General features: G+C 43.1%; 1 protein-coding gene across 2 annotated transcripts; it reads right to left on the bottom strand.

Moving 5' to 3' along the window:
* Positions 1 to 6,648: 6,648 nt before the first annotated feature.
* On the bottom strand, positions 6,649 to 21,326 carry C32H8orf82 (chromosome 32 C8orf82 homolog). Of its 2 annotated transcripts, none has more exons than XM_059491198.1 (3): positions 21,094 to 21,326; positions 11,316 to 11,364; positions 6,649 to 7,182 (listed from the first exon to the last, which is right to left on the bottom strand). In XM_059491198.1, the coding sequence occupies exons 1-3, from the start codon at positions 21,208 to 21,210 to the stop codon at positions 6,707 to 6,709; spliced, it is 642 nt and encodes a 213-aa protein (XP_059347181.1). In that variant the 5' UTR covers positions 21,211 to 21,326; the 3' UTR covers positions 6,649 to 6,706. The 2 variants fall into 2 exon arrangements, with proteins under 2 accessions (XP_059347181.1, XP_059347182.1); XM_059491199.1 differs by lacking the exon at positions 21,094 to 21,326 and adding an exon at positions 11,962 to 12,186.
* Positions 21,327 to 21,985: the final 659 nt, after the last annotated feature.

Below are 21,985 nucleotides of genomic sequence, written 5' to 3'. Positions count from 1 at the left end.
TAATCATAAAATAATAAATCCAGCCTTCTCGTCTATCTCTCTCACCCTGAGGAACCCTTGCAAAGCCATGTAACACTGTGATCTCATAATTCCATGAGTTTTAAACCTTGAACTTGATGGTCTTGGAGGTTTTTCCCAACTTCAGCTATTCCATGACTCCATGATCCAATCGTTCCCAAATCCCAGGATTTTCAGAGGTCAAACTTGATGTTCTTGGAGATCTTTCCCCACATTTCCCCTGTGAATCCCAACCTATCCTCACCTCTCCCTTTTCCCTCCCTCCAGCGACCTCCAGGCTCCGTTGGAAAGCTTGGAATTGGCCTTCTGCTCCATCGTTCCCGCCGACATCGCCTTCCTCTGCCAAAGAGTCTCTCCATGGCTCCAGAACTCTGGGATCCCAACATTCCATGATCCCACATTCCACAATTCCATGAATTATGATCCCAGATCCCATGATCCCAGAACTCCATGATCCCATCATTCCGTAATTCCATTAATTTCAGAGCTTGAACTTGATAGTCTTGGAGGTTTTCCCCAACCTCAGCCAATCCATAATTCCCCAATTCCACGACCACACAACTCCATGACCCCATAATCTCATGGATCCATAATTCCATAACTCCATGATCCCATGATCCTCAGATGTCAAACCTGATGGTGTTGGAGACCTTTCCCAACCTCAGTAATTCCATAATCCCATTATTTGATTCCACAATTCCATGATCCCATAATTCCATGATGTTCCTGGAGATGTTTCCCAACCTCAGCCATTCCATAACTCCAAGATCCCATTATTCCAAAATCCCAGTATTTTCAGAGGTCAAACTTGGTTTTCTTGGAGCTCTTTCCCAATCTCAGCCATTCCACAATTCCACGGCTCTGTGAACCCATAATTCCATTATTCTCAAACCTTGAAGTTGATATTCTTGGAGCTCTTTCCCAATCTCACTCATTCCATAACTCCATGATCCCATAACTACAAACTCCCAGGATTTTCAGAGTTCAAATACGATGTTCTTGGAGACCTTTCCCAACTTGAGTCATTCCACAATTCCATGACTCCATGATCCCATAATTTCATGATTTTCAAACCTTGAACTTGATGGTCTTGGAGGTTTCCCCCAACCTCAGCCATTCCATAACTCCATGATCCCATGATCTTCAGATGTCAAACCTGATGGCGTTGGAGGCCTTTCCCAACCTGAGTAACTCCATAATTCCATTATTTGATTCCACAATTCCATGACTCCATGATCCCAGAATTCCATGATTTTCAAACCTTCAATTTGACGGTCTTGGAGATCTTTCCCAACCTGAGTCATTCCACAATTCCATGACCCCATAACTCCAAAATCCCAGGATTTTCAGAGGTCAAACTTGATGTTCTTGGAGCTCTTTCTCAACCTCAGTCATTCCACAGTTCCATGGCTCTGTGATCCCATAATTCCATGATTCTCAAACCTTGAACTTGATGGGTTTGGAGATCTTTCCCAACCTGAGTCATTCCGTAACTCATGATCCCATCACTCCAAAAATCCCAGGATTTTCAGAGGTTGAACTTGATGTTCTTGAAGCTCTTTCCCAACCTCAGCCACTCCGTAATTCCACAATTTGATTCCAGAATTCCATAACCCCATGATTCCATAATTCCATGATTCTCAATCCATGACCTTGATGGTCCTGGAGACTTTTCCTGACCTAAGTGATTCCATGATTCCATGACCCCGTAACTCCAAACTCCCAGGATTTTCAGAGGTTGAACTCGATGTTCTAGGAGCTCTTTCTCAACCTCACCCATCCCACAATTCCATGGCTCTGTGATCCCCTAATTCCATGATTCTCAAACCTTGAACTTGATGGTCTTGGAGATCTTTCCTGACCTGAGTAATTCCCTGATTCCATGACCCCATTACTCCGAAATCCCAAGATTTTCAGAGGTCACACTCAATGTTCTTGGAGCTCTTTCCCAACTTCAGTCATTCCATAACTCCATGATCCCATCACTCCAAAATCCCAGGATTTTCAGAGGTCAAACTTGATGTTCTTGGAGATCTTTCCCGATGTTCTCCCTGTGAATCCCAACCAATCCTCACCTCTCCCTTTTCCCTCCCTCCAGCGACCTCCAGGCTCCGTTGGAAAGCTTGGAATTGGCCTTCTGCTCCCTCGTTCCCGCCGACCTCCTCTTCCTCTGCCAAAGAGTCTCTCCATGACTCCAGAACTCTGGGATCCCAGCGTCCCATGATCCTACATTCCACAATTCCATGAATTATGATTCCAGAACTCCATGATCCCACATTCCATAATTTCATGATTTTCAATGCTTGAACTTGATAGTCTTGGAGGTTTTCCCCAACCTCAGCCATTCCATAATTCCATGATTCCATGACCCCGCTACTCCATGAGCCCATAATCTCATGGATCCATAATTCTGTAACTCCATGATCACATCATACCAAAATCCCAGGATTTTCAGAGGTCAAACTCAATGTTCTTGAAGACCTTTCCAACCTCACCTATCTCACAATCCCACAATCCCATCATTCCAAAAACACCAGGATTTTTAGAGGTCAGACTTGATGGTCTTGGAGCTCTTTCCCAACCTCACCCATCCCGCAATCCCATGATCCCATCATTCCAAAATCCCAGGATTTTCAGAGGTCAAACTCAATGTTTTTGGAGATCTTTCCCAACCACAGCCATTCCGTAACTCCACTACTTGACTTCACAATTCCATCATTCTCAAACCTTGACCTTGATGGTCTTGGGAGCTCTTTCCCAAGACAGAGATGGATGCAATCCCAGCTCTCATTGCCCACAAATCCCAACCAATCTTCACCTCTCCCTTTTCCCTCCCTCCAGCGACCTCCGGGCTCCGTTGGAAAGCTTGGAATTGGCCTTCTGCTCCCTCGTTCCCGCCGACCTCGCCTTCCTCTCCCAAAGCTTCCAAGCTCTGGCCCTCAAGCGCTTGGACCTGAGCAGCCATGACTTCTCCCAGGGCCTCCTGGAGCCTCTGCGGCTGCTCCTGGAGGAAACCTCAGCCTCACTGCTGCACCTGGATCTCATGGAATGCTGCATGGCCGACTCCCATCTGGATGCGCTGCTGCCGCCGCTGCGCCACTGCTCGCACCTGTGTTTCCTGGGAGTCTACGGCAATCCCCTGTCCACGGCCACACTCAAGGATCTGCTCCAGAAAACCTTGGAGCTGCGCGACGTCCACCTGGTCGTCTATGCCTTCCCGTGGATTGCTGCAAGCCAGAGTCACTGCCGCCGGAATCCGCCTGGAATTTTGAGGAACTGGTGGACGAGGAACTTTTGCCGGCAGCCAATGTTGAGTTTTGCCAAATGTTGGCGAATTCCAGGAGGAGTGACCTCGTGTGGACTTCCAACCCCTATGGCCACAGAACTTTGGACTTCTTCTCCTTGTGATTTGGGAAAAGCTTGGAGCCTCCATGGTGGAAAAGCTCCAACACCTTAATTTCAAATTCTTCATCCCAAAATCCAAATCCTTCATCCCAAAATCCAAATCCTTCATCCCAAAGTCCAAATCCTTCATCCCAAAATTCCGCCTCATTCTGGTTTTTTTCCTTTATTTTGGTGCTTTTCTGTCTGGTTTTTATATTTTTTCACCCCATCCTGGTGTTTTGTGTTTTATTTTAGTGTTTTCCCCCTCATCCCGATGTTTTTCCATCCCTTTTGGTGTTTTCCCACCCCAATCCCAAAGTTTTTAATTCATATGGGACATTATTTAAGTATGAAATAAATATTAATTAATTATTTATCTGAAATTGGTTATTAATTAATTAGCTGTCACCACTCAATTTCTATCAAACCCCCCTCAAATCCCCAAACCCTTCATCCCAAATTCCCAAATCCTTCATCCCGAACTACCAAGTCCTTGATCCAAAGTTCCCAAATCCTTCATCCCAAATCCACAAATCGCCAAATCGCCAAATCCCTCATCCCAAATCCCCCAAGTCCATCCCAAATCCTTGATCCAAAGTTCCCAAATCCTTCATTCCAAATCCCTAAAATCCTTCATCCCAAATTCCCAAATCCTTGATCCAAAGTTCCCAAATCCTTCATACCAAACCCTTCACCCCAAATCCCCAAATCCTTCATCTCAAATCTCCCATCCTAAATTCCCAAATCCCCCATCCCAAATCCCCCAAACCCTTCATCCCAAATCCCCAAATCCTTGATCCAAAGTTCCCAAATTCTTCATCTCGAATCCACAAATTGCCAAATCCCCTAAACCCTTCCTTCCAAACCCTTCATCCAAAATTCCTAAATCCTTCATCCCAAATTCTGAAATCCCCCATCCCAAATTCCCGAATCTTTTATCCCAAATCCTTGATCCAAAAATCCCAAATCCTTCACCCCAAATCCCAAATTCCTTAATCTCAAATCCCCCAAATCAAATCCTTCATCCCAAATCCCCCATCCCAAATTCCCAAATCCTCCATCCCAAATCCCCAAATGCAGGATTTAAAGAAGGAAGGAGTTTTTTTAGGATTTTCTGGGAATTTTAGAGATGAGAAAAAAGAAGAATTGGGAAAGGAGGAAACTCCTCCTGAAATTATTTATTTAAATCAAAAATAGCATATTTTGGGGTTTTTTTCAGTACATTTTTTAAGGTTTTTGGGGTTGGGTTTTTTTTTGTTTTTGGGGTGTTTTTGGGGTGGGTTTTTTTGGTGTTTTTTGTTGTTGTTTTTTGGGGTTTTCCAGTGTTTTTGGGGGTTAGTTTTGGTGGGGTTTTGGTGGTCTTTTAGGGTGTTTTTGGGGTTTTCCCATGATTTTCATGGAGTTTTTTATTGGGGCTGACTGGGGTTTTTTGGGTGGTTTTCCTGTGGTTATTTGCAGATTTTTAGATGGGTTTTTGCCATTTTGGGGGCTTTTCATAGAGACTTTTTGGGGTGTTATTGGTGATTCTTCTAGAATATTTTTAGTGATTTTTGGGGTTTTTTCCAGGTTTTTCAGGTGATTTTGGGGGTTTTTCCAGTGGTATTTTTGGGTTTTCTTCGGCATTTTTCCAGTGTCTCTTTGGGGTCTTTTGGGGTTTTTTGGTGTTTTTTGGGGGTTTTCAAGTGTCTTTTTGGGGGTTTCTTGGGGGTCTTTTAGGGTATTTTTTGGATTTTCCTGACGGTTTTCATGAAGCTTTTGTTGGAGTTGTCTGGGGTTTTTGGGGGGTTTTCTGGTGTTTTTTGGGGGCTTTCCTGTGGTTATTTGGGGCTTTTTTGAGGTTGTTATGGAGTTTCTTTTGGGGCCTGTCCTGGGAGCGAAATCCTGAGCTCAACTCTTGGGCCAGGGCCCAATGCACCAACCCAACCCCAACGACTCTCAACAGGATTTTTTAGGGTGTTTTTGGGGCTTTCTCGGTAGGTTTTGGAATTTTTTTGTTGTTGTTGTTGTTTTTGGGGTTTTTTTGGTGGGTTTTTTTTGTGTTTTTTTTGGGTTAGTTTTGTGGGTTTTTTGGTGGTCTTTTAGGGGTTTTTTTGGGGGGTTTTCCTGATGGTTTTCATGGAGTTTTTTTGTTGGGGCTGTCGGTTTTTTGAGGTTTATATGGAGTTTTATTTGGGGTTTGCTGGTTGTTTGGGGTTGGTTTTTAGTGGCTTTTTCAGGGTTTTTGGGGTTTTTTTGGTGGTGATTTTTGGTATTACTTCAGTATTTTGGTGGCTTTTTCAGTAGTTTTCCAGTGGGCTTTTTAGGGGTTTTGGTGATTTTTTGAGGGTTTCTTGAGGTTTTTTTGTGATTTTTGGGTTTGTTTTTGGAGTTTTCCAGTGGTTTTTGGGATTAGTTTTGCTGGGTTTTTTGGTGGTCTTTTATTTTTTATTTGGGTTTTCCTGATGATTTTCATGGAGTTTATTGTTGGGGCTGTCTGGAGTTTTTTGGGTGGTTTTTCTGGGTTTTCCTGTGGTTATTTGGGGTCGTTTTTGGGGGTTTTTATGGAGTTTATTTTGGGGTTTACTGGGGTTTTTTGGGTTGTTTTTTAGTGGCTTTTTTAGGGTTTTGGTGGTGGTTTTTGGTATTTTTTCAGTGTTGTTTTGGGATTTTTTTGGGGTTTACTTTTGAGTTTTCCAGTGGGTTTAGGGGGGGGGGGGGGGTTGGGGCTTTCTTGGTGGTCTTTTGGGTGGTTTTTTTTGGTGTTCTTTTGTTGTTGTTTTTGGAGTTCTCCAGTGTTTTTTGGGGTTGTTTGGTAGGTTTTTTGGTGGTCTTTTGGAGTTTTTTGGGTTTTCCTGGTGTTTTCCTGTGGTTATTTGGGGTTTTTTTGAGTTTTTTATGGACTTCTATTTGGGGTTTTCTAGTGGGCTTTTTGGTGGCTTTTTTTAGGGTTTTGGTGGTGGTTTTTGGTATTTTTTCAGTGTCTTTTTGGGGTTATTTTAGGAGGGGTTTTTTGAGTTTTCCAGTGGGTTTTTGGGAGGTTTTTTTGGGTTTATTTAAATGATGTTTTTAGGGTTTTTAGGGTGGTAGTTTTTAGGGTTTTTCCAGTGTCTTTTTGGGTCTTTTTCCGATGTTTTTTGGGAGTTTTTTGGCAGTTTTCATGGAATTTTTTGGGGGTTTTCTGAGAATTTTAGAGATGACAGAAAAGCAGAATTGGGAAAGGAAATGCTTGCTGAAATTAATTATTTAAATCAAAAATAGAGTCTACAATTAATTAACCAGTGAATTTAATGACTGTAGGACCGAGTTTATTCCGATTTTCAGCGGTTCACGAGGCGGAAATTGCAGCTCCCACCTCCGATCCCGATTTCTCTGCCCGCAGCATTCCCAGGATTTCCCCAGAGAGCCGATGCTCCTTCCCCTGCCAAAGCAAATGCGTCGGGGGCTGCTGGGGCCCATCCTGGAAGCGAAACCCCGAGCTCAACTCTTGGGCCAGGGCCCAACGCACCAACCCAACGCCACCGACCCTCTCCGGCGCTGGGTGGTAGAGGCGCCCATTGCGCGGGCACACGGCCAACATTCCCGGCTGGAAGGGCACCACCAGCTTGGAGCCGCCCCCGCAGTAGGACAGCAGGGAATTGCCACCGGGGCCGGGCAGGATTTGGGTGAAAACCACGGGAAGGTCGGAGCAGCGAAGGAAATTCCGCTCGCGGCCGCAGCGCGACAGGAAGGGGAAGTGCTCCTGGTAACGCCCGCTGCGGTTCCGCTCCAGGTGCCGGAAGAAGAAGGAGAGGAATCCGACGTCTGGGGGAAAAATTCCAGGATCAGTGACAGGGATTTAGGGGGGGCTGTGTAAAGAGGTTTTCTTTGGTGATTTTGTGGAGAATTTGTGGAGATTTTTGGGGTTTCCTGATGGTTTTCTGGGTTTTATTTGTAGGGTGTTTTCAGTGTCTTTTGGTATCTTTATAGTGGTTTTAGGGTTGTTTTTGGTGTTTTTCCAGTCTTATTTTGGCTTTTCCCAGTGTTTTTTAATAGAGGCTTAGTAGGGTTTTTCGGTCACTTTTTGGATGGTTTATGGGTTCTTTTGGATGGTTTTTCACAATTTTTTCGGGATTTCAGGGAGAATTTTTGGGGTGTTATTGGTGGTTTTTTGGGATCTTTTTTGGTAATTTTTCCCTTATTTTTCAGGTTTTTGGGGGGTTTTTGAGGGTTTTCTAGTGTCTTTTTGAGTGTTTTTTGGGGTTTTTTGAGAGGTATTTGGGGTTTCTTTAGGGTTTTTCTGGTGCTACTCTGGAGTCTTTTGCAGGTAAAAAAAACCTCTTTTTGAGGTTTTTGTGGTGTTTCTAGGGGGTTTTTTGTGTCTTTTTGGGGTTTTTTTGGGGGGGGTTTCTAGTCTAATTTGGGGGTTTTGTGGTGGTTTTTTGGTAGTTTTGTAGGGCTTTTTAGCGAGTTTTTTGCCAATTTTGGGCGTGTTTTGGATGCTTCTTTGTGGTTTTTTTGGGGTTTATGTGGAGATTTGTTTGGGGAGTTTTTAATGGTGTTTTGGTGGTTTTAGTGGTCATTTTGGGGTTTTCTGGGGAGTTTTTCCTGTCTTATTTGGGGTTTTTCAAGTGGTTTTTCATAATGATTTAGTAGGCATTTCTGGTGGTTTTTGACTGTTTTTTGGTGGGTTTTGGATGGGTTTTTGCCATTTTTGGGGGCTTTTTATTGAGATTTTCTTGGGTTTTATTGGTGGTTTTTCTGGATTTAGGTGATTTTTGAGATTTTTTCCAGGTTTTTTGGGTGATTTTTGGGGTTTTTCCTATGGTATTTGTGGGTTTCTTTGGGGTTTTTCTGGTGCCTCTTTGGGGTCTTATGGGGCTTTTTTTGAGGTTTTATGTGGTGGTTTTTTGGTTTTTCTTTTAGGGTTTTCCTGTCTTATGTCGGGTTTTTCCAGTATTTTTTAATAGTGGTTTAGTAGGGTTTTTTGAGGATTTTTTTGGTGTTTTTTGGCAGTTTTTTTGGGTGTTTTAGATGGTTTTCTGCCATTTTTTGGTGGTTTTGTCATGATTTTTGAAGCATTATTAGTGGAGTTTTCTGGAATTTTTTTTGTGATTTTTGAGTTGTTTTTTAGGAGTTTTTAAAGGTTTTTCCAATAGTATATTGGGGTTTCTTTGGGGTTTTTCTGTTGCGCTTCTGGAGTGGTTTTGTGGGTTTTTTGAAGTTTTTCTGGTGGTTTTGGGCTTTTTTTCCATGGGTTCATGTGGTTTCGTTGATGGGTTTTGGTGGAGATTTTTTGGGCTTTTCTGGTGGATTTTTGGGGTTTTTTCATATTTTTTTGGTGGTTTTGGGGGTTTTTCCGGTGGTTTTTCTATTGGTTTTGGAAGGTATTTTGGAGGTTTTATTGAATTTTTTGGAGGTTTCTGTGAAGTTTTTTTGGGGTCTTTTTTGGTGCTTTCCATGCAATATTTTTTGGTCAGTTTTTGCATTTTTGGGGGGTTTTTAGGTTTTTTCCCAGGTTTTTTGGGTGTTTTTCCATTGGTATTTTGAAATTTCTTTGGAGTTTTCCAGTGTCTTTTTGGGGTCTTTGGCGGTTTTTTGGAAGTTTGTGTGGTGGTTTTGGGGGTTTTTCTGGTGTCTTTTTGGGGGTTTTTTTTTGGGTGATTATTGGTGGTTTTGGGGATTTTTTTTTGGTAGGTTTTTTGGTTTTGTGGATGGATTTTAGAGATTTTTTAAGAGGTTTTTGTTGAGATCTTTTTGGCTTTTCTGGTGGATTTTAGGAGGTTTTCTGTTGGTTTTTTGGTAAGTTTCGTGGAGTTTTTTTAGGGGTTTCAGGGTGGTTTTTGTTTTTTTTCTGGCATCTTTTTGGGTTTTTTGGGGGATTTTCAAGTGGTTTATTAAGGATTTTTATTGGGGTATTTTGAGTTTTTAAATTGAGTTTATTGAGAGTTTTGGGGTTTTTGTGGAGGTTTTGGAGGTTTTTTGGTGGGTTTTCCAGAGTTTCTTGGGGGGCTTTTCCAGTGTTGTTTTTGGGGTGTTTCTTTGGTGTTTTTTGGGTTGTTTTTTTTTTTAGCCTTTCATAGAGGGATTTTTCAGTTGTTCTGGAGTTTTTCTGTATCGTTTTGGGGGCTTTTTATGTTTACTTGATGGTTTTTCTGGTTTTCCAGTGGGTTTTTTTGGGTTTTTGTGGTGATTTGTGAGGTGGTTTCTGGGGCCTTTTGGGGTTTTTTTAGGTTTCTCTAGGTTTTTATTTCTTGCGGTTGTCTGTTTTTTTTAGGGCATTTCTGGATTTTGATTCAATGTATCTTGGGAGTTTTGTGGTGTTTCTTGGATTTTTGGGGGCTTTTTTGCAGGGTTTTCCAGTGGTTATTTGGGGGGGGGGGGTGGGGGTTGGTGGTTTTTGTAGTGGGTTTTGGGGTTTTTTGAGGCTTTTTTGGGGTTTTTTGAAGGTTTTATTTGGTGGGGTTTTTTGGGTTCTTGCAGCGTCTTTTGGAGGGTTTTGTGGTGATTTCTGAGGCCTTTAGGGATTTTTTTTAGGTTTTTTTCTGGTAGTTTTCTGGTGGTTTTTTGGGGTTTTTCTGGGTTTTTTTTTCAATGTTTTGTGGGGTTTTTGTGGGTTTTTTTTGGATTTTTCAGGGACTTTATTGAGGGTTTTTCAAGCGGTTATTTGGGTTTTTATTGGTGATTTTTGTAGTGAGTTTTGGGGATTTTTTGAGGCTTTTTTTTGAGCGTTTTCCAGTGTTGTTTGTGGGGTTTTTTGGTGGGGTTTTTTGGATTTTCTGGTGGTTTTTGTGAAGATTTTTTGTGGGTTTTTTTGGGTTTTTCCAGGGTCTTTTTGGGATTTTTGTGGTGAATTGTGAGGTGGTTTCTGAGGCCTTTTGGATTTTTTTTTTTTAGGTTTTTTTTTTTCTGACAGTTTTCTGGTGTTTTTTTTTTTTTTTTTTTTTTTTTTTTTTTTTTGCTTTTCTGTGTTTTTTACAATGTATTTCAGGGTTTTTGTGGTGTTTTTTGGATTTTTCAGGGGGCTTTTTTGCAGGTTTTTCCAGCAGTTATTTGGGGTTTTTTATTGGTAATTTCTGTAGTGGGTTTTGGGGGTTTTTGAGGGTTTTTCCAGTGTTGCTTTGGGCGTTTTTTTTGGTAGGATTTTTGGGGGGGGTTCTGGTGGCTTTTGTAAATTTTTTTTTTTTTTTTTTGTGGGTTTTTTTTGGGTTTTTCCAGGGTCTTTTTGGGGTTTTTGTGGTGATTTGTGAGGTGGTCTCTGGGGCCTTTTGGGTTTTTTTAGTTGGTTTTTGGTTTGGTTTTTTTTCTGGCCATTTTCTGGTGTTTTTCTGGCCATTTTCTGGGTTTTCAAAACTGTATTTTGGGGGTTTTGTGGTGTTTTTTTGGGGGGCTTTTTTGCAGGTTTTTCCGGTGGTTATTTGGAGATTTTTATTGGTGATTTTTGTGGGTTTTGGGGTTTTTTTCACACTTTTTTTTTTTTAGTTTTTTTGGGGTTTTTTGAGTGTTTTCCCAGTGTTGTTTTGAGGTTTTTTTGTTGGGTTTTTTGGGGGTTTTCTGGTGGTTTTTGTGGATTTTTTTTGTTTTGTTTTTCCAGGGTTTTTTGGAGGTTTTTGTGAAGTTTTTTGGGAATTTTATGGATGAAGGAAAGGAAGAATTGGGAAGGGAAAGAAGAATTGGGAAGGGAAAATGCTTCATAAAAATTAATTTTTTAACTTAATAAATATTTCTTAATTAACTAATTAGGCAAATAATTAATTCAGGATTTAATAATTAGGGAAATTAATGACCGAGGAAATTATTAATTAATGAAATATTTATATGCAAATTAGGCAGTCCCACCTAAAATTAAGGATTAAATCCTAATGAAGGCTCAAATCTCAATTAATAACCAAATCCAAATAAATATTCAGCTCCAAAATAACAAGAGATTAAATTAATCAGGTTAATTAGGGCAGTACCTTTGAAGCAGGTGACGAAGTTCTTGACTTTGGTGTCATCCAGGAAAAGCTGCAGAAAAAGCAGGAAAAGGGCGAGTTTTCCCCAAAAAACCTGGAATTTATCTCTGGGATGCATTTGGGATCTGTCCTGGATCCTTTTGGTGGTTTTTTTTAAGGGGATCCAGCTGGGATTTGCCCCGGAAATTTTAGGATTGTTTTGGGATCTGCCCCGAGTCCATGGAAAGGTTTTTTTGGGATTCCTTTGGAATCTGGGCGGGATTTGTGTGGGATCTGGCCAGGATCCAGCTGGGATTTGTTTGGGATTTATTTGCATTTGATACAGGTTTAATCTGGGTTTAATCAGGGTTTAATCTGGGTTTAATCCATGTAATGGGTTAAAACTTTAAGTTTGCTCATCAAAGCTGACAAAGTTATTCCAGTAAGACTGCTGCCTAATAAATTTCCAGACTTAAAAGGATAAGGAAGGTGAAACCAAAGACAATGGGTTCCACAAACATTTGTTTATCTGCTTAGTACACTGTTGGGTGGTGGGCTTGCTATGATTGATAACACAGTATTAGCTTATCCGCTCAGTAAACTTAAGATTCCAGGAACTCAGTAGATTGAGCTTAAAACTCCAGGAATCAGACAAAGGAAAAATACCAACCTTCATCTTCAGACCTCCAGGAGGTGGACTATGACCACCTAGACACAAAGGAAAAATACGCAGAGTACTACACAACAACCCGGAAGCAGGACTGTGTAAGAACTCCACGAAATATCAGAAGAGTGCGGCAGTGGCGGAGCGGAGACTCCCCTGTCGCCCAGCGCTGATTTGCTTATTGCTTTGCCCACTGTTATCAATAAATTCTCAATTGATTTTACTTGGCAAATCGTCAGCTCAATTTATAACAAATTTGGTGCTGTGACTTGGATAGGATAACTGCGGAGGGCGGATTTTACCGAGGAGGCGCCCCGTCTCTGGTGGCCTCGGGTCCGACTTTTCGCTTCTACCCTACCGATGAACCAAAATTTAAGGCATTAAGCAAAGGGAACTGGTCGACCCTGTAAACTTTGTGCACAAAGGTCCGGACAAGGACGCAGGACGCGTGAGTATCATGCGGTAGCCATTCAGTCTGGGTTGGGTAACCTGGAGTGTTGCGAGTGATAGGGGAACTGGCAGCTCAGATTCCCCAAGCGATTGCGGACCCTCAGTAGTGCGTTTCCTACTGTTCGTGAGAACATGGACCACGAACCAGGGGAAGTGAAAGCAGATTTATTGTGTGAGTGTACTCCATAAGACGGGGCGAGCGTACTCCAGAGGATGGGACAGACAAGAAGTAAGCCGTCTGTATCTGATAAACTTGATAAACTGCCCCCAGTGCCTAGAGACAGTCCGCTGGGATTCATGTTAGATAATTGGGAACATTACCCTAGCACGAAGGGTAAAGATAAGACCAGGATGATTCACTATTGTGTAGAAATCTGGGGCGGGAAGGAAATATCCCCAGGGGTATATTGGCCCATATTCGGATCGGAAGAGTACTAGGTCCGACAGGATTTAAATATATGGGTGAATTCAAAGCCCCATCTTAATAAGAAAGAAACCTATTATGCAGGGGTTTGGGTTGAAAGACCAAGTAATTTAATACAAATATACCCTCTAAGGGAGAGGGGTGGAGGCGTAAATTATAAAAAGAAAAATAAGAAAAAGGAGGAAGTTCTCTTAATCCCACCCCCATATACCCCTCCAAATGCACCCCCTTTTCAAACAGAGAGACAGGATGAAGATCCCCTCCCCTTCCCAGACGGTTATCCTGATGGCCCAGAGACTCTCGAGCAAAGGGAGCCACCTAGTGAGCAAAGGGGACCACTGACTCTAAGTAAAAACAAAAGGCTCAACCTCTATCCCCTAAGGGAAATGCCAATGGGGGGTGCTCAAGCTGGAATTGGGTTTATATCAGTTCCCCTTAATTCAGGGGATGTCAGAGAATTTAAGAAGGACATGGGCAAGTTATTGGAAGACCCACTGGGAGTAGCCGAAAGACTGGATCAATTTTTAGGCCCTAATACCTACACTTGCGAAGAAATACAATCAATTACTGAGTATTCTTTTTACTACTGAGGAGAAAAACATGATTCGGAGGGCAGGAATGCACATTTGGGATGCACAACATGTCCAGGGTCTGAGTGCAGATACTAAATGGCCCCTGCAGAACCCTAATTGGAACCATCAGGACCTGGTGCATAGAACTCATATGCAGGACTTGAGAACCATAATTATCCAAGGAGTAAGGGAGGCAGTCCCGAGGGGACAAAACATCGACAAAGCAATCAATGAGAGGCAGAAGAAAGATAAAACCCCTACAGATCGGTTAGAAAGACTTAGGCCAAATATGCAGATGTATTCAGGACTGGACCCAGATAGTCCAGCAGGACAATCTTTTCTAAAGATGCACTTTGTAGCTAAATCATGGGATGAAAAAACTTGAAAAACTGTATCACTGGGAGGACAGGGGTTTGGATGAACTCCTAAGGGAAGTTCAGAAGGTGTATGTAAGAAGGGATGATGAAGGACATAAAAGACAGATTAGGATGATGGCCGTGGCTGTCAGGGAAAGAAGAGAGTTGGATTATAAGGGACAAATGTTCCAAGGAGAAAAAAAGGAAGGAGCTGGAGCTCCAAGTATTGAAGGAAGGAAGAGTGTTTGTTTTTACTGTGGGAATAAAGGACACTTTAAGAGAGAATGCTGCAAGAAGAAGAGGGATGAGAGAATGTTTCAAGAAGATTAGGGGCGTCAGGGGCTCTATCTGCTGGGGACATACAATAAACATCAAGAGCCCTTGGTAAAACTTAGAATAGGTCCCCAGCGTCAAGAATATGAATTCATGGTAGATACAGGAGCTGAAAGATCAACTGTTCTAATTTTACCTGCAGGGTGTAAAATTTCCCAGGAAACTGTTGTAGTAATAGGGGCAAAAGGGGAACCATTTGAAGTTCCAATTATCAAAGAAGTTCTAATAGAAACAGAAATCAGGATAGGGGTGGGGGATTTTCTTTTGGTTCCTGAGACAGATTTTAACCTTTTGGGGAGAGATCTAATTGTCGAATTGGGAATAACTATAGAAGTAAAGAACGAAGAACTAAAGGTCAGATTGTGCCCCATCAGAGTGAAGGACGAGAAGAGGATTAATCCTGAGGTGTGGTACACCCCTGATAGTGTGGGGCGGTTAAATATTCCACCCTTCTTTGTTACCATACAGGACCCCGAGGTCCCGGTACGGGTGAAACAATACCCAATTCCCCCAGAAAGCAGAAAAGGATTAAAAGCTGAAATTGACCAACTAATAAGCAAAGGACTTTTAGAACCTTGTATGTCGCCTTTTAATACTCCCATTTTACCAGTTAAGAAACCTGATGGGACGTACCAGCTAGTCCATGACTTAAGGGAAATTAACAAAAGAACTGTGACTCGGTTTCCAGTAGTAGCAAACCCCCACATTCTCCTAAGTAGATTAGGACCCGAGAATGTTTGGTATAGTGTAATCGATCTCAAAGATGCATTTTGGACATGTCCGCTAGACGAGAAATGTCGGGATTTCTTTGCTTTCGAGTGGGAAGACCCAGAGACGCACAGAAGACAGCAATTGAGGTGGACGGTATCACCTCAAGGATTTATTGAGTCCCCGAATTTATTTGGCCAGGCTTTAGAGCAAATACTCCAGGAATATCAGTTAGGAGAGGGGGTAAATTTGATTCAATACGTAGACAATCTCATTGCAGGAAAGGAGGAAGATATGGTTAGAACAGAGAGTGTTAAACTATTGAAATTTTCGGCTCTAAAGAGGCTCAAGGTTTCAAAATCAAACTACAATTTGTGGAGGAGGAGGTAAAATACTTAGGACATTACTTGAAAAAGGGAGAGAAGAAAATAGACCCTGAGAGGGTTAAAGGGATCCTCTCACTCCCTTCCCCAAAAAAGTAAGAGATAAGTAAGGCAGTTGTTGGGTCTGGTGGGGTACTGTAGACAATGGATCGAAAATTACAGTAGTAAAGTAAAGTTTTTGTACAACAAATTAAGTCATGAGGGCTTACTGAAATGAGATGAAAATGACCAATTACAATTAGAGGAACTGCAACAAGACCTAGTTGCAGCTCCAGTATTGAGTTTGCCGGACCTAAAAAGGCCCTTTTATTTATTCATTAACACAGAGATGGCACGGCTTATGGGGTACTTACACAGGAATAGGCGGGGAAAAAGAATCCCATAGGATACCTGTCGAAATTACTGGACCCTGTAAGTAGGGGATGGCCTACTTGCCTACAGGCAATAGTGGCTTGTGCATTACTAGTGGAAGAGGCAAATAAGATTACTTTTAATGGGGAGTTGAAAGTTCTATCTCCCCACAACATTAGAGGAATACTACAACAAAAAGCAGAAAAATGGATTACGGACTCCAGGTTATTAAAATATGAAGGAATCTTGTTAGAGTCCCCGAAATTAACTTTAGAGGTTACGAGCTTGCGAAACCCTGCTCAATTCTTGTATGGGGAACCCAAGGAGAATCAGTTGACTCACGACTGTATGACGACTATTGAAGAACAGACCAAGATTAGACCAGATTTAGAAGAAGAGGAACTTGAAGAAGGGGAAAAACTATTTGTAGATGGGTCATCTAGAGTGGTGGAGGGAAAGAGAATGTCTGGGTATGCTGTAATTGGTGGAAAGAATTATGAGGTACTGTAATCTGGGCAGCTGAATAAATCTTGGTCAGCTCAAGCATGTGAGCTGTATGCGGTATTACAGGCCCTTAAAAAGGTAGCAAAATAAAACTGGCACAATTTACACTGATTCAAGGTATGCATACGGGGTCATGCACACGTTTGGGAAAATATGGGAAGAAAGGGGATTAATTAATTCACAGGGAAAGAACTAATTAAAGAACTAATTAAACAAGTGCTCCAGGCTCTAAGGGGACCGAAAAGGATTGCAGTAGTACATTTAGGGGACATCAGAAGGGATTAGATTTTCGAATCCGGGGAAATAATTTAGCAGATCAAGAGGCAAAACGTGCCGCAGTATCAGTATTAACACTGAGAGTGAGGGAAAAGAAATATAAATTGTGTGGAGTCGAAGATTGGGAATATTGCCTCTGCTGCCCAGACTACTATAATGGGGACCCCCTGGAGGAAAGGAAGAAGTGCAAAGCCTGTGGGGACCGCCTAGAAGAAATGTCTTGTGGCAGATGTTATGGAGCATAGGGGGCAGATGGCATAGAATGCATTTGTTACAAACCAGGTGCAGAATATTGTCAACGCCATCAGGAAAGATTGTTATATTTATAGTTTTACTACAGCAGAGAAGGAAAAACTGTTGCAAATGGGCTTAAAAGAGAACTCTAACCATGAGTGGAAACTTCCAGATGGTAGAACTATTGTTCCAAAGGCAGTGGCACGGGGAATCCTACAGAAACTGCATGAGCAGACACATTGGGGAACACAAGCCTTGGTAGATCAATTTGGAACAAAATATATGTGTGTAGGGGTATTTAACATAGCAAAACAGGTAGTCAGAGGATATGTAACCTGCTTAAAAGTAAACAAAGCTTATCTTCGAGAACATCCTTTCGGGGGCAGACCTCTCGCCTATAGGCCATTCTCACACATCCAGACTGACTTTACTGAATTACCTAAGGTAGGGAGATACCGATACCTGCTAGTCCTAGTAGACCACTTAACGCACTTTGTGGAAGCCTTTCCAACTACCAGGACAACTGCACAAACAGTAATTAAAATTTTGCTTGAAAATATTATACCAAGATATGGGGTCACGGAAGTAATTGACTCTGATAGAGGACCACATTTTGTGTCTAAAGTCATTCAGGAAGTAATGAAAATAATGGGGATACAATGGGACCATCACACTCCGTGGCACCCTCAAAGCTCAGGAAGAGTTGAGAGGATTAATAGGGAAATAAAGAAACAACTCACTAAACTGATGATAGAAACAAAGTCGTCATGGATCAAGTGTTTACCATTGGCACTATTAAATATTAGAACCCAACCTAGGGCTGATGTGGAGGTTTCCCCCTTCAAAATGCTGTACTGGATGCCTTACAACTTAAATACACCCCAAGACCACCCCAGCCTCAGGGACCAGCAGGTTAATACCTACTTGACCACCCTAATGCGATATAGGGAACAACTGTGGAAAAAGGGCATGATAGCCCAAAGACCACCACTGGAACTTCAGTTGCACCAGATCCAGCCGGGTCATTGGATATTAATTAAATCATGGAAAGAGACTTCATTAACCCCACAATGGGAAGGACCTTATCTTGTTTTACTCACTACAGAGACAGCAGTCAGGACGGCGGAGAGAGGCTGGACGCATGCTAGCCGAATCAAAGGACCAGTGCCTAAGCCTACTACGAACTGGAAAGTAACCAGTGCCCCAGGAGACTTAAAACTCCGGAAACAATAGGAGGGTTGTTGATGGTGTCGATGTAAAACTTGTCAGGATAGACGGTGGAATCAGCCACAAAAGAAAAAGGGGGGAGTCAAGTTCTTGGAAAAATCATAGACGGTGCTATGATAATAAGCTGTAATCCGATCCTTCGTACCCTTGGGTCATGAGCTCTCTCTCTGAAACAGCATAACAGTGATAGGTTATCACTGAAGAAATACCTCTGCTGCCGAGAAGACTTTACCTCTCTCATAGCTCGAGGCAACCAAGTTGACGAGCAAAGGCAGAGTGGTAAGTACCTGTGGAGGAATCGATTCTAACCTAACAAAGAGAAAGATTATGGAACAGGCCGAGCATGAACTCCTAAAAAGAAAAGGGGCACAGTCACTGAATTGGGGAATGAATTGGCAAATATTTCAATCCGGAGGCAACAACTACCATCTGTTCTGGCAGGTTCTGGTTTTCCCCTTATGTATGTTACCACCTGAGTGGGTGGGTGCAAAAGGAGCTGAACACCAATCTTTTAAATGGTCACTCACACGATGGGAGGACTCTAAGGTGATTCAAACTATAGTTACACCAGGGGCACCCACGTTTCAATTACCGGTTGGGTCTTTAACCCCTTACTGGTACCAAAACCGAACTGTAGCATTTTATATGTGTCCTGCTGCTAACCCAGGGAAAGGATATTGTAACTACCCAGGTCATTATTATTGTACCTACTGGGGCTGTGAAACAATAGCCAGTGGATGGCTACCACCGTGGAAAGACGAGTACATTGGAGTCATTTGGGGACCTAAAGGTTGCACTCAACCTACACTTCACAACTATATCGACACTGGGGATCAACCACCAACGGGGAATGTTTGCAAGTATTTGAACATTACTACCCAGAGGCTAGCAGATGCCTCGTGGTTAATAGGGAAAACCTGGAGTGTCCAATTTGCAGTAGCCGGGAAGGATCCTGGCAGTCTATTTGCTATTAAGAGATAGCTCCACCGGACCCGGAACCAGTGGGACCGAATCCGGTACTGAATCCAGAAGTGAGCATAGGTCGAACCTCAGACCCAACCAAAGACAACTCCTTAAATACAGTTGGGGAAGAGATCGATAACACTCAAGTGAATAAAACAACAGAGCAGAACACTTTGTGGAAAGTAATACAAGCCAGTTTTGGAATTCTAAACAAGACCAACCCGAACCTAACTGAGGGGTGTTGGCTATGTTATAATATCCAGCCTCCCTTCTATGAAGCAATTGGGGTAACTGCAAAAGCTAGAAGGGTGAATGGGACAAATCCTAGTCAGTGTCACTGGAAACAGGACAAAGAAAATACTAATTCTCAGGGAATAACACTCTCCCAGGTAACAGGGAAAGGGTGATGTATAGGGGCTATACCAAGAGACAAGCAGCACTTATGCGAGGAAATCATCCGAGTAAAAGACAGCACACCTCCTGCGGAATGGCTTCTGCCTGCTGCTAATACAAAATGGGTATGCCAGGGCATCGGAGTAACTCCCTGCTTATCTTTGAAATTCTTCAACCATTCAAATGACTACTGTATCCAAGTGACTATCATACCTAGAATTATATATCATTCCATGGATTATGTAATTGACCAACACACTACAAGGGAACACTACTTGGTCAAAAGAGAACCATTTACGGTATTGACAATAGCTGCCCTCCTCACAGCTGGGGGGGTAGGGGCTGGCACAGGGGTGACTTCACTGATTACTCAGCACAAAGAATTTAGGGAGCTTAGAATTTCAGTTGAGGAGGACTTAAGCAGAATCAAACAAGCTATTGATGGATTAGTAAAGTCCGTACGGTCCTTATCAGAGGTGGTGTTACAAATTAGAAGAGGATTACATCTGCTGTTCTTACAGCAGGGTGGACTGTGTGTAGCGCTAAAGGAAGAATGCTGTGCTTATGGTGATCATACCAGAGTTGTTATTGATACCATGGTAGAACTAAGAAAATGGCTGGAAGACGAAAGAAGAAAGAAGGAAGGAAGGAAGGAAGGAAGGAAGGAAAGAAGGAAGGAAGGAAGGAAGGAAGGAAGGAAGGAAGGAAGGAAGGAAGGAAGGAAGGAAGGAAGGAAGGAAGGAAGGAAGGAAGGAAGGAAGGAAGGAAGGAAGGAAGGAAGGAAGGAAGGAAGGAAGGAAGGAAGGAAGGAAGGAAGGAAGGAAGGAAGGAAGGAAGGAAGGAAGGAAGGAAGGAAGGAAGGAAGGAAGGAAGGAAGGAAGGAAGGAAGGAAGGAAGGAAGGAAGGAAGGAAGGAAGGAAGGAAGGAAGGAAGGAAGGAAGGAAAGCACACCAGAGTTGGTACGAGTCATGGTTCAGCCACTCTCCCTGGTTAACCACGCTACTGTCTACCATTGCAGGGCCCTTAATTTTACTGGTGCTTGGGCTTACATTTGGGCCATGTATATTCAATAAGTTGATTGCTATAGTAAGAGGACGCTTGGAAGCTGCACATCTTATGCTTGTTAGGGCTAAGTACGAGCAAGACTCAGAAGACGAAATGTTGGAACTTGCTAGACAGGAATTGCAAAGATTTAATAAACAAAAATAAACAAACAGAAACGATTTGATGAACAAAATGGTTAAAAAACAAAAAGGGGGGAATTGTAATGGGTTAAAACTTTAAGTTTGTTCATCAAAGCTGACAAAGTTATTCCAGTAAGACTGCTGCCTAATAAATTTCCAGACTTAAAAGGATAAGGAAGGTGAAACCAAAGACAATGGGTTCCACAAACATTTGTTTATCTGCTTAGTACACTGTTGGGTGGTGGGCTTGCTATGATTGATAACACAGTATTAACTTATCCGCTCAGTAAACTTAAGATTCCAGGAACTCAGTAGATTGAGCTTAAAACTCCAGGAATCAGACAAAGGAAAAATACCAACCTTCATCTTCAGACCTCCGGGAGGTGGACTATGACCACCTAGACACAAAGGAAGAATATGCAGAGTACTACACAACAACCCGGAAGCAGGACTGTGTAAGAACTCCACGAAATATCAGAAGAGTGCGGCAGTGGCGGAGCGGAGACTCCCCTGTCGCCCAGCGCTGATTTGCTTATTGCTTTGCCCGCTGTAATCAACAAATTCTCAATTGATTTTACTTGGCAAATAGTCGGCTCAATTTACAACAATCCGGAATTATTTTGGGATTTGATCAGGATCCTCCCGGGTTTTCTGTGGGATCCTCCCTGCGATTTTTTCGCGGTCTGTCCAGAATCCAGGCGGGATCCGTTGCCCAGAACCCCCTCCCGACCCCCCAACCCTTATCGATCCCTTATCGATCCCTTACCAATCCCCCCTCACCTGTCCTTGGTGATCTACGTAATAAAAATACTCGCGGATTCCAGGCTCCGGCCGCTGTCCCTGCTGGTACCGGAGCTCCGGGCGCGAGCAGAGCCGCAGCACCGCCCCCACCCTCATCGCGACAGCGAGCGGCGACCCCCGACAGGGCCAGGCCTCCTCCCTGTCGCGACAGGCGACAGCGACGGCCGCGCCACCGCCGCCACCCGGAAGTGGCCACCGGGGGGACCGCAATTTGTGAGCACCGCGGGTAGTGCGGCGGTGAAAAGGTTCTGGAGGGAAGCGGAAATGGAAGGAGAAGGGCCGGGGGTGTCCCGCAGTTATAGGGGATTCTATAGATCTATAAATCCTATAGAATCCCTTCAGAAACCCCTCAGGGCTTCTCTATAGGGGCTCAAAGCCATAAAAAGGCTCAGCGACCCCATAAAAAACCCTCTATAGGCCCCTATAGCGCTGCGCCCCCTCATAGATGCGCCCCCCGCCCCCCCCTCCCCCGGCGGCTTCCTGCCATTTTGCCCTCAGGGCTTTCAGAGCCCCAGAAGCGACGGGAAAAGCTCCGGGCTGAGGGAAAAAGTTGGAAAATGAGGCGGAAAAATCTCTGGCTGAGGGAAGAAACACCGGGTTGAGGTAGAAAAACAGAGGGGATGGGGTGGAAAAAGAGTGGGATGAGGGGAAAAGTGGAAAATGAGGGGGGGAAATGACGGGGGAGAAACCACAAAATGAGGGGGGAAATGCCAAAATGAAGAGGGAAAACACCGGGATGAGGAAAAAACCACTGGGATAAGGGAAAAATATAAAAATGAGGTGAAAAACTAAAAAAAAAAAGAGGGGGATAAGTAATGAAATGAGGTAAAAACCCAGCAAAATGAGATGAGAAAATACTGGGATGAGGGGA

The sequence above is a fragment of the Ammospiza nelsoni genome, chromosome 32 (genome assembly GCF_027579445.1).
Source record: "Ammospiza nelsoni isolate bAmmNel1 chromosome 32, bAmmNel1.pri, whole genome shotgun sequence".
NCBI lineage: Eukaryota > Metazoa > Chordata > Aves > Passeriformes > Passerellidae > Ammospiza > Ammospiza nelsoni.
The sequence above is the reverse complement of the archived record's forward strand: the minus strand, read 5'-3'. Positions and strand labels throughout refer to the sequence as shown.